Source organism: Chiroxiphia lanceolata, chromosome 13, assembly GCF_009829145.1.
Source record: "Chiroxiphia lanceolata isolate bChiLan1 chromosome 13, bChiLan1.pri, whole genome shotgun sequence".
NCBI classification, from domain to species: Eukaryota; Metazoa; Chordata; class Aves; order Passeriformes; family Pipridae; genus Chiroxiphia; species Chiroxiphia lanceolata.
The window spans coordinates 8294133-8311390 of record NC_045649.1 but is presented as its reverse complement, the minus strand read 5'-3'; the positions used below and the strand labels follow the sequence as shown (position 1 = coordinate 8311390).

The window sequence follows — 17258 nt, the reverse complement described above, 5'->3', positions numbered from 1 at the left end:
GCCAGTTGGGGGGTCACAGTGTGACATGAAGAATGTTTGGGCTCAGGCTAGTGAGTTTACAGCCCCTGTAGTGACTGTGAGCCGAGGAGCTGCTCTTTGGGGCTGCAGAGTCTGGAGAAGGCCCAGGGTGGGCCTGGGCTTAATGCAGGGGACAAAGTTGACTGTCAGCTCAGGGATGCAGCTGGAGGCAGGTCGACTGCCTATGCAAGACTTCTGTGCTTTCCTTTCACCTGCTGCCCAGCCTTTCCCAATGGGCAGCTGCCCACAGCTGCTTTCCCCAGGCTGATGTGCCAGGATGAGGGGTGGCCTCTGTGGACCCCTGATGCTGGCTCCGAGTTCTCCAGCTTCTTCTGTTGGATTTTCCTGGGTGTTCGTGCTGGTTCAGTGTCTCAGCTGCCACTTTGGGAAGCAAAGGTATTCCAAATGCCATTTGGCTCCTCTTCCTCTGCTGGTGAGGCCATGCTGGGGGGACTAGGGGGGGCCCCTGGATTCAGCCCCCAAGCTGGTTCCCCCCTTGCACTCCCACCATCTTTGCAGTCGGTTGTGGAATTTTCCATGGTCTGAGCATGGGGACCTTGAGGGTTTCGCTCCAACACGTCTCAAGGAGGGTCCCACCTTCCCCTCCCCAACCCCCAGCTCCTGCCTTGGCACTGCTGGCACCAGGATCAGGGATCACTGCAGTGGGACCATTCATTGCAGCTGCAGTAGGATGGTCAGTGCCATGTCCCATCTACAACCAGAGGGATTTTTTCCCCCATCCTTGCCCTGGGCTGTGGGATCAGGGTGGGCAACTAGTGCACTGGGACTGGGGGCTGCTTCTATGTCAGGGGCTTCAAGAAAGCAGCCACAAATACATTAATTAATTTCCAGCCCTGCTCTTTATTCTGTTAAATTCATCTCTGAAGGCATGGAGAGGCCTTTTATCAGTGTATAAAGCAGGAAAGTCCTGTGGGCTCATCTGATCATGGTACTGGTGGCCTTGGGAGTCTCCAGGGTCAGTTTTCCTCCCAGCACTGTTACTCCCAGCCAGGTCCATGGGTGCAGATCCCGTGAAGGGAGGCAAAGAAATGCAGATGTGATTTTTTTTTTTTTTTTGTAATGTGATTCTTTCAGTGTGATTTTGTAGGTGCAATTTTTCAATGTGATTTTTGATGTGATTTTGCAGATGGAATCTTTTCCACTGCTGCAGGTCTGGAGCTGAGCACCCGAGCGATGCTGCTGCCCCCAGAAATCACGTCTGTGAGTAAATTTTAAAAAGAAGAGGGGAAAAAACCCCACTATTTGCAGCTCGACTGCTCTGTTGGCTCTTCCCACAAGGTAATGGGGCACTGGGTGCCCACCAGTTCCCTTCCTGGGGGAGGGTCACAGAATCCCACTGGCCCCTTTTGAGGTTTAAGGGGACCCGGTGCATTTATGGGTGTTCACGGATGGGTCCTGGCACCCTCGGCTGTACCCCAGCACCCCCAACACCAGCTGGTCTGGGGGTCCCCCAGTACCGAGAGGGTGCCTTGGTTTGGAACACCGTGGAGGAAGGGGGGCTGAGCTGGGGCTAGGGGGTGAACTGGGGCTTGGGGGGGGGGGAGGGCAAAAAGGGGCAGAGGGGGTGAATTGGGTTGAGGGAGCTGAGCCGGGGTTGTGGGGTGAAGGGGCCTTGGGGAGCTAGACTGGGTTCCAGTCTTGGGAGGGGGGCAAACGGGGCTGGGGCGTGAATGGGGCTGGAGGTATTGCGTGAATGGGGCTGGAGGTATTGAACCCAGTGTTGGGGGGAGGAAACTTGGGCTGGGAGGACTGAAACGGGCTGGAGAGGGGGCGAACAGAGAGGCTGAGGGGGTGATGAACTGGGTTTGGGGTGGCAAACTGAGCTGGAGTTAGGTGGGCTGAGCCCGGTGTTGCGGGGTATGAACCGGGAGTGGGGTGTGTGAACCGGGCTTGGCGAGCGGCAAACTGGGACTGAGGGGGGCGAACCGGCTTGAAGGGCGGCTGAACCGGGCCCGGGGTGTGTGAACCGGGCTGGGGAGACAAACCGGGCTTGGGCGGGGGGGTGCAAACCATGTCTGATCCCCGTGTTGAGGGGCGCGAACCGTGCTTTAGGGGTGCTGAACTGAGTTCGGGGGGGGGACTGAACCGGTGCTGGGGAAGGGGGGGGTGTCAGAGCCGGGGGGGCCCCGTCGGGGCGGTGCCTCGGGGCTGGTCCGCCCGGTGCCGCCCCCACCTGCCCTCGCCGAGCGCGGGCGAGATCGCGGCGATGGCGCTCGGGGGGTCGCGGCCGCGGGGCCGGCGGGCGGCGGGGGGGTGGGCGCCGTGCGCGGCGCTGGCGCTCGGGTGGGCGCTGGGGTGGGCGCTGGGCGCGGAGCCCCCGCACCGCTGCCGCCCCGACGCCGCGCTGCTGCCGCCGCCGCTCCGCCGGCTCGGGGGCCCCGCGCTGCTCCGCGCCGCCGTCCCGCGTCTCCGCGGCGGCTGGAGCCCCTGCCAGCTGTACCGCTACACCCCCGGCACCCCCGGCACCCCCGGCACCCCCGGCACCCCCCGCCCCAACGGCACCGGGCCCTGCACCCGCGGATGGCACTACGCCCTGCCCGCCGCCGGCCTCCGCGCCAACCTCGTCACACAGGTGGGGGACAGGGGCGGGGGGGTTTCAGGGGAGTTCAAGGGGACCCGGGGGTGGGGGGTCCCGTGGTACAGGAGGGGTTAAGGAGGGTGGGGTGGGGCGGGAGGCTATGGGGGGAGTTTGGAGCGAACAAGCTGGAGGTCCCAACCCCTGGAGCAAGTTGGGAACCCCCGTAAGGATCCCACGGGAAAGCCCTGGATAATGCTGGGAGAACACCGGGGATGTCCTGGGATGTGGGGAAGAGGGAGTTTGCTTGGAGGGGGAAGCAGGGATCCTGGGAAGAGAGAGAGGTCCTGGGAGGAGAAGGTGGGAGACCCCATGGAAAGGGGTTTGGGGTAGGTGGGGGAGCCCTGGAGGAAAGTTGCTGAGGGGTTGGAGGGTGTCCAGGGGAGAGGACTCTAATGACCTTCAGCACCATCCTGGCACATCCCCACATTTCTACTAGTTGGGTGTGGGTTGGCCAGGAGACCCCCCCCCTCTTTCCCAGCCCTGTCAGCAGTGATAGGGGAGCCTGCTGAGCCCCCCATGCTGACAGCCCTCCATTGTGTCCCCCCACAGTGGGACCTGGTGTGTGCCTCACGCTGGAAGGTGCCCCTGGAGCAGACCACACACCTGCTGGGCTGGACACTGGGCAGCATCACCGCCGGCCTGGCCTGTGACAGGTAACGGGGGTGCCTGGGTGGCCCCTTGGGCAGGGGACACCATGCCCAACCCCACTCACAGCTTGTCTCTGGCAGGTTCGGCCGCCGTCCCACTTTCCTGCTGTCCCTGGCCCTGGCAGTGCCCGTGGGCCTCGCCGTGGCACTGGCCATGAACTTCCTCATGGTCCTGGTGGCTCGGCTGCTCTTCGGGGCAGCACTGGCAGGAGCCTTCCTCGCTCTCTATGTGGCACGTGAGTGTGATTGGGAGGGTCCACAGGAGTGTGGGGATTGAGGATGCTCTGAGGTGCAGGATGCTCTGGGATACAGGGTGCTTTGGGGTGCAAAATGCTCCAGGGTATAGGATGCTCCAGGATGCAGGATGCTGCATGGTGTAGGATGCACTGGGATGCAGGAGGCTCTGGGATGATTCTCCAGGGTGCAGGATGTCCTGTATCAATGGCACCCATAGTGCACTCCTCGCCTCCTGCCAGGGCTGGAGCTGTGTGAGCCCCCCCACCGGCTGGGGGTGACGATGGTGGCTGGATTCTTCTGGATCGCTGGGGAGCTGCTGCTGCCAGGGCTGGCCCTGCTGTGCCGGGACTGGCGGGTGCTGCAGGGCGCCGTCACCATGATCCTGGCTCTGCTGGCTGCCTGCTGGTGGTAAGGACCCCCTGGACAGGGGGTTGTGTGAGGCTGGGCTGTGCCTGGTGCTGGTGCCAAGCTGTTCCCAGCCAGGCACACCCTGTCCAGGGCCACAGCAGGGATCAAAGGCTGCCCGGGACTCTCCAGGGGAGTGGGAACCCTTCCACCCTGGGTAAATGTTTGCTCAGGTTTGAAGTTGAGGGTTTCTGGGCAGTGTTGCTTTGAAGCCGGTTGGGAGGGTCAGTGCTGGAGGGGGCCAGGCCCCTGGGGAGCTCTGTGACCTGACACTTGTGCCCCAGGTGCCCAGCACTGCTGCTGGAGTCAGCGCGCTGGCTGCTGGCCACGCAGCAACTGGAGAGGGCCAGGAAGACCCTGCAGGCACTGGCTGAGGACAACTGGCCCCAGGACAGCCTCCTCACGGGTGCGTGGGGGAACTCCAAGGGTGATGGAACTCTGGGACCCCTCCCCACAGCCATGGTGCTGAGGGCAGTGCCGACTCTATCCTGGGATCCCTTCTCCCAGCAGAGCTGGAGGCCTTGTCTGAGGGATCCCCACAGCCCCGGTACCACACTGTCTGTGAGATCTTCAGCACGAGAGTCATCTGGAAGAACGGCGTCATCCTCGGCTTCGCAGCGTGAGCATGAGGGGGATACCGTGAGGGTGCTGCTGGGGTGTGGGGGGGTCTCACTTGTGGCCCCCTGACACCGCTCTCCCACAGGTTCATCGGCTCCGGCATCCGCCACTGCTTCACCCGCAACCTGGCCCCCCACCTGCCTCACTTCTTCTCCTCCTACTTGGTGCTGGTGGGCACCGAGGTGGCCGCCTGCCTCTTCGTGTGCCTGACAGCCGAGCGCTTCGGACGCCGCGCCATCCTCCTCCTCTGCACCGTCCTCACCGGCATCTCCTCCCTCCTGCTGCTGGCCCTCACCCAGTGTAAGGACCCTCAGGGGACCCCCAGGGATGCAGCCCCCAACTGGGGAGGGAACTGCATGTCTGAGAGGGGTGGGTGTGGGATTTGACCCCTGATGGTGCTTCACCCCCTCCCAGACCTGCTGGAGCTCATTGTCCTGACCCTTTCCGTGGTGGGCACGGCTGCCTCCCATGCTGTCACCATGCTCAGCATCTTCTTTGCCAGTGAGGTTCTCCCCACTGTGGTCAGGTAAGGGGGGAGCCGCCCCCCTCCTGTGCTACCCTGGGTTGGAGGGCACAGGGGCAGGACCCCCTCTGAGCGTGTTCCCCCCGCAGGGGCGCCGGGCTGGGCCTGGTCGTGGGGGCCAGTTTCGTGGGCAAGGCGGCAGCGCCCATCACCGCCATCCCCAACAGCCGCGGCTTCTTCCTGCACCACGTGGTGTTCGCCTCCTTCGCCATCCTGGCCGTGCTCAGCATCATGTTGCTGCCTGAGAGCCAGGGCCGCAACCTGCCCCAGTCCCTGCAGGATGGTGAGAACCAGCGCCGGCCCCCCCTCTTCCGCCAGCCCCCCTGCGAGGACCACCTGCCCCTGCTCGCCTCCCACAGCATCCCCCACGACTATTCCCGCCTCGCTGCCTCCACCAAGAGGATGCTGGGCTCCCTGGACCCCCCTCGAGAGATGTAGCTGTGCCCCCTGATCCCTGGGGGTCTCCCCACTGCTGGGACACCCATCCGTGCGTGCTCATGGGGATGACTGGGAGCCCCAGGACGTGCGCTGGGTGGGTTGGGAGAGCAGCACACCCTCCCACAGCAGGGCCAGATCCTGCCCCAGGAGGACCGGTGCTGGGAGCCCTGGGGTGGGGGTGATGCCCCCCTGATGGGTGCTGCTGGCTCCCAATAAAAGTGCCTTGTGTCTATGGGCCACTGGTGTGGTGGGGGGACACCACCCCCCCACCACTGGCCCCTGCTCTTTATTATGGCATGACCAGGGGTCTCCTCACCCCCTTCCCCAGCTCTGTGGGGCTCCCCCAGGGTGTCCCCTCCCAGGGCTGCCTGGGTTTGCTGGGCTGGGGTCTGGGGGGGGGTGCAGGTATGGACCCCCCTGTGCGGAGGCCTCTCGCAAAACCCCTCTGGGTGGGTGTCTTGTGCATGTCCGTATACGAAGCTGCTGCGTCTGGTCATCTCTTCTCTATGTGAGCCCCCCTCTGTCCCTTCCCTGCCCCAGCCCCTCTGTGGGCAGGGGGTGCTCCCCTCCAGCCCCTCATCCCCACTAGTGCCCGTAGAGGTCGGCCAGGCGGCGAAAGCGTGGCCCCCACTCGCTCAGGTAGTCGTAGTCCTGGTCCTCGTCTGTCAGGCTGGAAACGATGGAGCTGAGGGGGCTGGCGACAGAGCCCGAGCCCTCATAGTCGTAGATGAGGGCCGTGTCATAGGGGGGCACGCTGGGGTCACTGTCAGCCGCCTCCAGCCCCTGCGGGGACAGGGGGACATTGTCAGCCCTGCCAGGGATGGGGGGCTGAGGGCAAGGGGAGCACTGAGCCCTGTCCCACCTCATTGATGAAGTCCTCAATGTCAGAGGGGCTGTTGGGCAGCTTGCGGGGGGCCAAGGGGGTCCCAGAGCTGAGCGGGGCGTCCCTGCGCACTGGTGGCTTGGCCCGGGCTGAGAAGAACTCGGGGTGCCGGAGCTGGTTGATGTCGTAGGCGTCCTGCGGGGCCAAGAGGGGGTCAGGGATGCAGGGCTGGGATGGAGACCCCCTGGGGCTTCCCCTGCCGTGGGTCCTGCTCACCTGGTCCTCCTCGCCCCCGCCCTGCTCGTCGTAGTTGAGGATGTTGTCGCGCATGTCGTCCCGGGAGCGCTCCAGCAGCCCCTTGCGCAGGGCCCGGCGGCGCCCGCGCACCCGGATGGCCCCCAGAGCCACCAGCACTGCGGGCACAGCGGGTGGGCACGGGGAGTGGGCATGGCAGGCTGGACAGGGAGGGGCACGGGGCGGTGGGGGTGCTGGCTGGGTGGGGCTGGGAGGTGGGATGGGAATGCAGGTAGGGATTCATGGGGGCAGTGATGAGGTGGGATGGGGGAGGAGCAGAATGTTTTAGTGGGGGTTTGGTGAGGGTCAAAAATTGGGGGGAGGTGTTGAGGGTCACGGGTACTGACTGGATGGGGTGATCAGGACCAGGGTGGGGTGATGTGGGACATGGGTGGGGAGAGTTCAGGGTGTTTTAGACCAGGATGGGGTGATGAGGGACATGGGCAGGATATGCATGGGGTGGCCGGGACCAGGATGAGGTGATGGGTGGGGGATGAGGTGACTGAATGTGCTGGTGCAGTCTGGGGTGGGTGGCCAGGGCCAGCATTGCATGGCAGATCTGGTCCAGGGTGCTAGGGAGGGCAGGGTGGAGGGGTGAGGGCTCACTCACCAAGGAGGAGGATGCTGCTGCCGAGGATGATCAGGAGGGCCCCGAGGGTGATGCCGGCCCCGGCGGTGGCAGCAGCCAGGACCCCGTCCTGGCAGGTGCCGTCCCGGCTGCAGTGACACACCGAGACGTTCAGCAGCTGCTGCTGCTCCTGTGGGGGAGTCCCCGAGTCCCGGAGCAGCAGCGGGAGCGAGTAGGGCCCCTCGGGCAGCTCCGCCAGCACGGCCAGCACCGCGTGAGTCACTGCGTGGGGGGTGGGTAGTAGAGGGTGAGCGGGATCCCCCTATGCAGCAACCCCCAACCCGGCTGCCCCTCACCATTGAAGCGGGTGATGCTCCAGTTGCGGGCGAGCTGAGGCTGCTGGGGGCTGAGCTGGAAGTGGAAGGGGGCTCCATGGGGGGGCCGGTCATCATCGGTGGCCCCCAGGAGCAGGGTCCCCCCGCGTCCCGGCCGCCCGCAGAGCACCCCTGCTGGCGGCTGCAGCTGCGGTGCATGGTCGTTCACCTCCAGGATCTCGATGGAGAGGGTGCCGGTGGCCGAGAGCGGGGGCTCGGCTGGGGGAAAGAGCAGAGGTGTCAGGGGGGGCAATGGGAGCAGGGGAACGTGGCAGGGGTGCTGCTCACCGTCATCTCGGGCCAGGACCAGGGCGATGTACCAGCCGCCCTGCAGGAAGGCCGAGGGGTGCAGCAGCTCCCGCTTGATGCGGACGGTGCCGGCGTGGGGATCCAGCTGCAGCCAGTCCGCAGGGTCGTAGAGCAGCGCGTAGCTGTGGGTGGAGGGGGGGTGTGACATCACTCCCTGAAACACCGACGGTGGGTGTGGGAGGCCACGGGATGGGAGCAGGACTCACGTGAGGGTCTGGATCTGGTGGGTGTCAGGGTCGCTGGCAGTGTAGGTGGTGATGGGGGTTCCCGGGGGGGTCCCCTCCAACACGCTGATTCTCCGTGGGTTCTCACGGAAGACAGGCGCCTCATTGACATCACGCACACGCACCTGCACCGTGGCCAGAGCCCGGGGGCTGGCGGGGGCCGTGGGCTCCAGCGGCTGCTCGTTCTGCACCGACACCGTCAGCTCAAAGCGGTCCCGCACCTCGTGGTCCAGTGGCTGTGAGAGGGGCTACAGGTCAGCCGAGCCATGAGACCCCCAGTGCCCCCTGGCTGTCCTGTGCCCACCTTGACCACAGAGAGCACGCCGTCGTTGGTGTGGGGGTCGGTGCGGATGGCGAAGGCGCCCTCGGGGTCACCCTCCAGGATGGTGTATTTGGCCAACCAGCTGGGAGAGCCTGCCAGGTCCTTGTCGTGCACAAACACCTTCCCCACATCCACACCGGCTGCCTGCTCCTCCACCTCCATGGAGAACTGCGAGACAGCAGCGTGGGGCTGGGGTCCATCCCTCTGGGATGTTGCAGCCCCTTGAGGGGATGGCTTCCTCCCTGCTGACCCTGGTACATTCCTATATCCCACCCAGCCACTACCTCCTCCTTGGTGAACTCAGGAGGGTTGTCGTTGATGTCCTCCAGGTAGATGACGGCCATGGCAGTGGTGGTGAGCCCATCCCCGGACATGTCAGCCGCCTGCACCGTCAGGTTGTACACCCCCATGGTCTGTAGGGAATGAAGGGGGCCAGTGCTGAGCCCCTCCAGCCCCCCAAGGAGCACAGAGGTCCCACAGCTGCTGCCCACCCACCATATCCCCACACCTGGGTCTGCTCATGGTTTCACCAGTTGGGGGGCCCTGGTTGCCCCCAGTCCCAGTGCCCCCATGGGTGCTCCCCATCCTGTTACCTCACGGTCAAGGCCAGGCCGTGCAGTGCAGATCTCCCCGGTGGTGGCATTGATGCTGAACATGCCGGCAGCGCCCTGCTCCAGGATGGAATACCGCAGTGCCGCATTGTCCGTGTCGGGGTCATCGGCATCGGTGGCATCCACCATCATCACGCAGGTCCCTGCAGCCGCAGGAGTGCCTGGTGGATGCCAGTTTTGGGACTGGCTCATGTTCCCCCCCAGTCCCCCCTCTGGACCCACCTGGCTCAGCCCCCTCCACCACGTGCCCTGTGAACACGTCCTGCCGGAAAAGCGGCCGGTTGTCGTTCTGGTCCACCACGATGATCTCCAGGTCAGTGGGGTCCTCCAGTGTCACTCCACCCAGGTCCAGTGCGAAGGCTCTCAGCTGTGGGCACAGAGCAGGGTGGTTGGGGTCTAGCTGGGGACCCCGGGGAAGGGTCTATGGGCACTCAGGAACATCCTTACCCGGTAACGGTCATTTTCCTCCCGGTCCAGCATGGCATTGAGGAAGACCTTCCCGCTGAACTTGTCGATGGAGAAGATGCCCAGGGGCTCCTCGTCCACCCCTGGCCCCTTGATGCTGTAGATCACCCCCCCAGGCTGCTGCTTGTCTGACTTGATCTGCCCCAGGGAAATCATGGCTGGGTGTCCCAGGCTGGGGGTCTTTCCCCTCTGGGGTTGCTCCTGTGCAATCCCCCTGCCCAGGGTGCCTCCCACCCCAACACCCGGAAGAGAGGGTGGGGGGCTCTCACCTACCTGCACCAGAAGGTGGGGGATGCGCTTGTGGTTCTCTGAGACGCTGATGGGGGGGATCACCCAGGCCCTCTTCACCCGCCGTGGACCCTCGTGCTGCTGCCAGGCCTGGGGGGCGCCCGGGGCTGCAGCATCTGGCTGGGCTGGGCTGGCACCCTGCGGGGGGACATGGTGCTGCCAGTGACCCTGAAACATCTGGAGTGGGGTGGAATGCCGGGGCAGTGGGCAGGGAGGTGCACTTGGGCTGAGTGTGTGGTGCTGGAGTGCACAGTGATGGGGTACATGGTGTGGGGGTACATGGTGCTGAGCCCCCCTAATGGGGTTGAGGTTGGGTCTGGGGGAGCACAGGGGCCAACCAGCTCCCACAGGAGCCTTGTGTTGGTGGTCCCCTGACGTCCTGGTGTGATGGTGATGGGTATCCTGCAGGGATCACCAGGAAGGGCTGCCCCACAAACGACCCCTGTATCCCATGGGACCCCTGCAGAGGGGGTGAGTGGGGTATCCCAGGCTGGCAACACCTGCTTTGCCCCCCCATATCACTGTCACCACATGGACGTGGCAGTGAGGGCAGAGGGGTCAGGGATCAGTTTAGGCTGCTGGGGTGGTCTTGGAGCACAAAACTGGGGTGCTGGGGGGGGGGGCACAGGGAGTTGGGGGGCTGGGGTGGAGCTGGGAGCTGTGAGGGGGGAGATAGGGATGGAGACAGGGATGGAGATAGTTGTGGGGCCGCTGCAGTAGGGTCAGGGAGCTGATCAGTTTAGAGGCTGTGCAGGACCGGGGTCAGGGAATTGGGGGTGTGGCATGGGCGTCTGGAGCTGTGGGGGGAGTGGGGGCTGGGAGATAGGGGTGGGAAGGGAGTCAGGGACCTGTGCAGGCAGCCAACCCCCTCCAGTTCTGTGCCACCCTCGTCCTGATCCCACGGGACATGCACTGTCCCCTCCCTGGGAACGGAGCACATCTGGGCAGCACCCACCTCGCACGCACATCTGCATCCAGCTGTGCCTGCACCGCTGGCTGCTGGGGTGTCCCAGAAGCCCCAGAGACTTCGTGTGGACCCCGAGGGGGAGGAGGGAGAGCATGACCTTGGGAATGGCTGTGCTGGGGGTCCCTGGGGATGGGGGTTGGGGGGAGCGGCAGCCGCGTGTCAGCCCCATGGAATGGGCGGGACAACGGGCTCGTTCCGAGGCTATGATGGGCACTGCACTGTGGTCTCCAGCTGTTTCTCTGAGTCCACCCCTCTCAGGAGACACTCCCCCCCCTTCCCCGGGGGGCCGCTGGACTGGGAGGTGGGGGGGCTATGAGGGCTCTGTTGCTGTGGGGAGTTGCCCTGCAGGATCTTTTGCTTTCCCCTGCCCTGAGCACCGAGTGCCGGGGCCAGGCCAGAACCCCAACGGCCCCATGTGGCTCAGGCCTGAGACCGCGGTGAGGGGCTCTGGGGGGATGTGCATGGGCAAGGGGGTGTAAGGGGGCTCTGGGACCTCAGTTGGGGTGGGAAAAGGGGGAACAGGATGTATCTGAGTACCTAACCCTTCCCCAGATCTGCTCTCAGCCCATCCCAGCTCACAGGCGCAGGCAGTGTGCCGGAGCCGCAGGCCCCCCCCTGCCACGGCCATCTGTAGGGTGGGAAATGCCTCAAGAAGGGCTCCGAGCCCCCATCACCCCCATCCCCATCCCCGCTGCCCTCAGGGACGTGATTTCACAGGGTTTGGGGTCCGGCTACTCCCCAGCTCCGTGTCCAGGCTCCCCACTCCGGCCATCCCTCCCGGGGTACAGAGTGGGGATCTTCATCCCCATCCTACCCCATCGCACCCCATCCCCACCCTCCCGGTCTCCCCGCAACCCTTACCCGAGCGCAGAGTGGGGCGAGCAGGCAAGCGAGGAGGAGCGGGGGGCCCATGGCGGAGCGGGGCACAGCCCGGCCGCCGGCCCCGAGCTAAAATAGCGGCGGGACTGGCTGAGTGACAGCACATGTGCTGCGGGCACCGGACCCCCCCGCGGGCAGCTGGCCCCGCCGCCCCCGGCCCGCAGCCCGCACCCCCTGCCCTGCCCGGCCCGCCGAGGGGCCCGCCAGAGGGATGCGAGGGGCGAGGAGGGGAGAGGGGGGGTCCCCGCTGCCCGGGCCGGGAGAGCGGGGCCCCGGGGGTCGGGGGGCCGGGGGTGCGCAGCCCCGGGCAGGGCGGGCGGAACGCGGCAGCTGGCGCCGGGCGCGCTCCGGGGATGCCGCGACGGGGCGGGCAGGAGGGGGAGACCCGGGCCCGCTGCCCCCCGGCTGCTCCGGCGCCGGGACAGGGACCGGCATCGACACGGGCAGGGGGACAGGGACAGACACCGAGATAGGGATACGGATAGGGACCGGCACCGGTAGTGGGACAGGAACCGTAAAGGGACAGGAACTTGGACAGGAACAAGGAGAGGGACACGGACGCGAACAGTGACCGGCAGCGATTCTTCCCGCCCCGCTCCGCCGCTCCCCCCGTCAGGGGGAGCCCGCCCGCCTCTCCCCGGCCGTTCACGGTGCCGGTGCCGTCTGCGTTGGCGTCGGGGCCGGTCCTGGTGCGGGGTCGGGAGAGGGACGGTAGCGTCCCACGGTCTCCTGATCCCGACGGATTCCCACCAGGCGGAGAGGCCGGGGGCTGCTCCGGGAGTCCCGGCAAGACTCTCGGCCCCCGTTGTCGGTCCCAGAGCTGTCCCCCGACCCTCGGTCCCGACGCTGACTGCGACCATCGGGGCCGGTCCTGGTGCTTTCTTCGACCCCCAAGGTTGGTCCCGGTGCCGCCTTCGACCCCGCAAAGCTGGTCCTGGTGCCGCCTGCGACTCCGGGGCCAGTCCTAGTGTTTCTCTCGACCCCCCGGGTCGATCCCAGTGTTTCTCTCGACCCCCCGGGCCGGTCCCCGTGCTGTCGCGATGCCGTGGCACCAGGTGGCAGCATCGTCCCGGCCACCAGCCCCGACATCGGCGATCCCCGCGCCCGAGGTACCGCACCGAGGACCACCCCCCGCCCGCCGGCGCGGGGTCCCAGTGCAGCAGGGATGGAGAACCGGGACCCTCCGGGCAAGCCGAAGGGGTCGAGGGGCTCTTGCCCTCCAAGGGAACTGAGCTCTGGATCTGGCAGGGGAGCGTGCGGTGTGTCGGTGACACTGCTGGCATCACCGCATACCTGCCTGGCAGCTGCCCGTGCCCCCGGCCAGCACCGTCCCGTCCATGGGAACAGGTGCCCTGTGGTGGGCACCGACACAGGGATGGGGAACAAGGCGTGGGAAAAGAGACACAGGAGGAGGGATGCAGGATGTGTCCTGTCCGTACCCAGGAGCTGAGCGGTAGTGGCAGGGCTGGCGATGTCCCCGGGGACCTGTCACGAGCGGGTGAGCGTCGGGCACCGGTGACCCGCGGCTTGGCTGGGCCGTGGCGTGGGCAGCGGCGCTCACTTGCCCGTCCGTCTGTCCGATCCCATCCGTCCGCCCCGCTGTCCTGTCACCCCGCATCAGTGTCACGGCGAGGAGCCGCCCCGGCGGCGCTGGCCGGGGGTCCTGGCGGCTACCCCTGACCCTAACGCGCCGTGGCAGCGGGGCGGCCGAGCAGATGTTCCCTGCCACCGGCACCGCGGCGCGGGGGAGCGGGGTTGGCAGATGTGACAGGCTTTGACAAGGCGCCAGACCTGCTCGTGGGGACAGGGCTGCCCGTGGCATGTCCCCGGTTGCAGCACGACAGTGGGTGCTGCAGCCCCCCTCACTGCTGGCCCTGCACCAACACCCCTTGCTCCTCTCCCCCCAAAAACCGGGGGTTCCACTGGAGGTCAGAAGTCTGGGGTCCCCCAGATGCTGAGTTCAAGTAGGACCAGCCCAGAATCATGACCTTCCTTGCTGTGCTGAGTCATCCTCTTTTGAAGGGTCCCCCTCCCAGCTGACACACTCTGACCTGCCCAGAATAGTGCAACTGCTTTCGGTGCTCAGACCAGTTCTGCCCCCACTGTGTGTGTTGGGACCATGGATGTCCCTGAAGTGGGGTGCAATGGGACCACTCATGACCCCAGTGTAGGACCAGTCATGTCTCTCATGTGGGGTACAGTAGGACAAGTCATGACCCCAACACAGGGACTGGGAGTCAGAGCAGTGCCCAGAGAGGGCAGAGGGAGCAGCTGGGAGTGCAGAGGTGCCACACGCTGGCATAGCCCCATAAAGGCACCAGAGCTTCGATTTTATATGGCAATAAAAGGTAATGTCAGCTATAAAGCATAAGAGCAGGTCCTGGTGTGCCGAGCAGGGGGGGCACGGAGGGGTGGGCAGCCCCCAGCTCCCTGGGACACCCCAGCAGGGCAATACCCACTGGGGCAAGCGGGTCCCCAGGCGTCCCCGGGTCAGGGACACTCCCAGTGCTGTTGACAGGGCTAGCGTTACAGCCCATGCATTAAAGCTGCTGCTTTGGGTTGTTGTTGTTGTTTTAATGGTTTTATTGGGCGATGCTGGGCCGGGCCTTGCAGGCCTTAATGAAGGAGATTGATGGCTTAATCGCCTGTAGCCATTACGGGGTAATTGAATGGTTGTGTACATATGATCCAACCGTCAATGCCGACGTGGCTCGCAAGCGAAACGCCTGGAGCGGGGGGGGGGGAACACAGCCCCTCCTGCACCCCTGATGGAGGCAGCATGAGGGGAGCAGAGCCCATGGCCTTGGAGACTCTCATTCCTGGGGTCCTCGCTGTGCCGGTGTTCCTGGAGGTCTCCATGTTCATCCAGTGGCACCGGGTTACCCCACCCCACCTCCATCTGGCTCAGCTCCCAACCTGGGTTCCAGGCCACCATAACCAGGTGCTTTAATGAGGCTTTTAATTACCAGGCCTCATCTATAGGGATGAACAGTAGTGGGGGAGTGGAGGTGGGAGCATGGGGGTCCAGCATGGATGGCAGCCCCAAACTGGGCGGTCGCCACTGACCACCCTCCTGGTGGAAACCACTGAGGAGCAAACCCAGCAGAGCCACAGCTGAGTCCCTGCGCTGAGGTGTGAGTCAAACTACTCATTTTGTGTGTGACAACCAGGTGTTTTACAGTATTTGCTACCTGTGATCATCCATCAAAGCAATCGATAGTGTTCCTGCAGAGTTTTATTAATGATCTTGTCACGGGGCTGGTGCGGGGTGCCCGGGGTTGTCGAGAATGATAGATCATTAAGAGCTTTTGCTGCTATTTATTCTCCAGTGACCTTGTCTTTCTCCATTGTTGCTTGCTTAAGAGTTATGAATGCGAGACATGATAATTTGATATTGATCTATTTGGTAAGTTAAAAAATTTACTGCATCGTTGATGTTTTAACAAAGGATCTGCTCGGTCCCTCCCGCAGGCTGGGACGAGCTGCCTGTGCTCGGCTCCACACGTGTGTCCGTGTGCCGGAGCGCTGAGCCCGTGGTGTGGGACAGGGAGGGGTGGCTGGTGAGCTCTGGGTGTCCCCAGTGTTCCCATCACAATTCCTTCTGAGCCTGAAATACCAAAAGTCAGGCCCTGGCAGATGCTCCTGTGGGCTGTGTGCTGGGATGGATGGAGCAGGTGCGTGGCTGGACCACTGTGCAGGTGGTGCAGGGTGGGATGGAGGGGCTGCAGAGGAGGAAGCCTGTTCCTGTCCATATCCCCTTCCCCTTTTCCCATCTGCTGTCATGTCCTTGTCCCATCCCTGCTCCCTATGCCCAGTGCCTGCCGGCTGTCCCCTCCATGTTCTGCCAGAGTTTTGGGGCTCCACTGACCCTAGCAAAGGTATCCCTGTAATTACTTATGCTCTCTGTTCCTCTTGCCCTTTCTGTTGCTTCCAGTGCCCCACCATCTGCTGGGGAAAGCTGGCGCTCCCTGTCAGCCCCTCAGCACTGGACAGGATTGGACCAGCATCCCACTGCCTCCCCAGTGCAGTGGGATGGATCCACTGGCTGGGGACCTGCATGGCACGGCTGCCAACTCCCACTGGCATTACTGATCCCTCAGGGCTGACAGCTCCCATGTGAAGTCAAACAGGGACAAAATTCCAGGTATAAAGGTGGGGTTTATCAGTAGTGCCTGTCCTCCACATAATCGATGACCTTCAGACGTGGGCACTGGTGTCACACACACACACACACACACACACGCACACACACACACACACACAATTTAATTCATGCTGCATCTGCTCCAGGGTGCCTGTGACATCCCTCTTGGCTCTGCCCTCACCCCAGCCCACCGTGTGCCCATCAGGGTGTTCACCCCTTGCCCCACTGTGGCCACAGCCCAAAACCCAAGCCTGGTCATGCTGTTCCTCCCCATCTCCCTGGGGTCTCTGTACATTATTTATTGTTTCATGGCTCTTTCATCACACTGATGTCCCTGCAAGCCCCTGGCAGCCATCCCTGCCCCTTCCCCCTTTCCTGCTCCATTGTGGGATGGGTTACACCCATCAAGTGCACTAGGAGAACGTGGGGGTAGATGTATTGGGTTGGACAACACAGCCAGTATTTATGTGTGATTTTGCATTTATTCTTCATTTTTGCTGGGAAATCCTTCCCTGTAAGGCTGGTGAGGCCCTGGCACAGGTTGCCCAGAGAAGCTGTGGCTGCCCCATCCCTGGAAGCGTCCAAGGCCAGGTCGGACAGGGCTCAGAGCAACCTGGTCCAGTGGAAGGCGCCCCTGCCCATGGCAGGGGGTGGAATGAGATGAGTTTTAAGGTCCCTTTCAATCTAAACCATTCCATGATTCTGTGATTCCTGCAAAGGGCTCTCATACAAGGAAACCCTAACTCCGCAGCTCTGGCTCAGCTTGGCCAGGTGGGATAAATAAATCCTACTTTTATTGGATATTATTCATGGACCAGGCTGCATCAAGCCCAGATCTGCTACTGCTGATCCCTGCAGCACTTCTTTGGAGGCAAAACGGTTGTGGATCAGGGCCAAGCACTCCTGGGGTCCCAGCCCTGGCCCCGGGGCCAGGAATCAGGCTGGGTAGAAGCGCTGCAGAAGCTCCTTCTTGTTCACTTTCCCCATCTGGTTTCGCGGGATCTCCTCCACCACGATCAGCTCCGTTGGGATGGTGTATGGAGCCATGGTCTCCCTGGAACACAGGTGTTCAGTCCATTACAGCCACCTGGGACTAGCACAGGTTGAGCTGTCCTGGGAGCACCCACAGCCCTCAGGGCCCTGATCAGCCCCACCTGGGACCCCCACCCATACCCCAGGAGCCCACTTAGCTCTCAGTCCCTCTAGAGACGCTGTTTGTTTCCAGCCTGTCTCTGCAGGGAGCAGCTCATCCCTTGGGGATCGCCTGGGGATGTAGGGCTTGTTTCCAGCCCTCTCCTTGCCCTTGTCTCCTGGGAGAGCTGTGTTCCCCTGCCACAGCTCATCCCTGGTCCTATTCTTCTCCTGCCTGTGCTCCCTGGTGGCACCTGGACCCGGCTCACCACTTGCTGTGTTTTGGACTGGAGATGGACCCTGTTACTGACACCTGGCTCCACCTGACACCTCCAGCTCATCCATGACGGTCACTCTTGGCTTCCCACTCCCTG

General features: G+C 63.8%; 3 protein-coding genes across 5 annotated transcripts in view; 1 reads left to right on the top strand and 2 right to left on the bottom strand.

The window, feature by feature from the left end:
• The first annotated feature begins 2555 nt into the window (after positions 1 to 2555).
• Positions 2556 to 5972, top strand: SLC22A31 (solute carrier family 22 member 31). Of its 2 annotated transcripts, XM_032701261.1 has the most exons (9): positions 2556 to 2611; positions 3167 to 3270; positions 3346 to 3500; positions 3741 to 3909; positions 4191 to 4312; positions 4417 to 4525; positions 4610 to 4824; positions 4939 to 5050; positions 5137 to 5972. In XM_032701261.1, exons 3-9 carry the CDS (start codon positions 3419 to 3421, stop codon positions 5483 to 5485), a joined length of 1158 nt encoding a protein of 385 aa, XP_032557152.1. In that variant the 5' UTR covers positions 2556 to 2611; positions 3167 to 3270; positions 3346 to 3418; the 3' UTR covers positions 5486 to 5972. The 2 variants fall into 2 exon arrangements, with proteins under 2 accessions (XP_032557152.1, XP_032557151.1); XM_032701260.1 differs by lacking the exon at positions 2556 to 2611 and having other exon boundaries at positions 2988 to 3270.
• CDH15 (cadherin 15) lies at positions 5697 to 12044 on the bottom strand. Its single transcript, XM_032701530.1, has 14 exons — positions 11781 to 12044; positions 9749 to 9901; positions 9458 to 9613; positions 9233 to 9377; positions 8993 to 9153; positions 8684 to 8812; positions 8382 to 8567; positions 8060 to 8313; positions 7833 to 7975; positions 7527 to 7763; positions 7213 to 7452; positions 6585 to 6721; positions 6348 to 6503; positions 5697 to 6268 (listed from the first exon to the last, which is right to left on the bottom strand). Exons 1-14 carry the CDS (start codon positions 12042 to 12044, stop codon positions 6071 to 6073), a joined length of 2559 nt encoding a protein of 852 aa, XP_032557421.1. The 3' UTR covers positions 5697 to 6070.
• A 4467-nt stretch (positions 12045 to 16511) lies between these two features.
• The window catches only part of ACSF3 (acyl-CoA synthetase family member 3), a 56529-nt gene continuing 55782 nt past the window's right edge, over positions 16512 to 17258 (bottom strand). For both annotated transcript variants that reach the window (XM_032701053.1, XM_032701052.1), the window contains exon 10: positions 16512 to 16807. In XM_032701053.1, the coding sequence (XP_032556944.1) occupies positions 16690 to 16807 (118 nt within the window). In that variant the 3' untranslated portion in view covers positions 16512 to 16689. The remainder of the gene's footprint in view (positions 16808 to 17258) is intronic.

What these genes read in the sequence shown, in the direction of transcription:
- SLC22A31 (XM_032701260.1), top strand. Translation starts at nt 3,134, where the DNA reads ATGCTGACAGCCCTCCATTGTGTCCCCCCACAGTGGGACCTGGTGTGT. An exon ending in CCAGGACAGCCTCCTCACGG is followed by an intron (nt 4,313 to 4,416) that starts GTGCGTGGGGGA and finishes TTCTCCCAGCAG; the next exon opens with AGCTGGAGGCCTTGTCTGAG. An exon ending in GTTCTCCCCACTGTGGTCAG is followed by an intron (nt 5,051 to 5,136) that starts GTAAGGGGGGAG and finishes TTCCCCCCGCAG; the next exon opens with GGGCGCCGGGCTGGGCCTGG.
- CDH15 (XM_032701530.1), bottom strand. Translation starts at nt 12,044, where the DNA reads ATGCCGGTCCCTGTCCCGGCGCCGGAGCAGCCGGGGGGCAGCGGGCCC. An exon ending in CGGGCCGGGCAGGGCAGGGG is followed by an intron (nt 9,902 to 11,780) that starts GTGCGGGCTGCG and finishes GTCCCCCCGCAG; the next exon opens with GGTGCCAGCCCAGCCCAGCC. An exon ending in CACCAGATCCAGACCCTCAC is followed by an intron (nt 7,976 to 8,059) that starts GTGAGTCCTGCT and finishes CTCCACCCACAG; the next exon opens with CTACGCGCTGCTCTACGACC.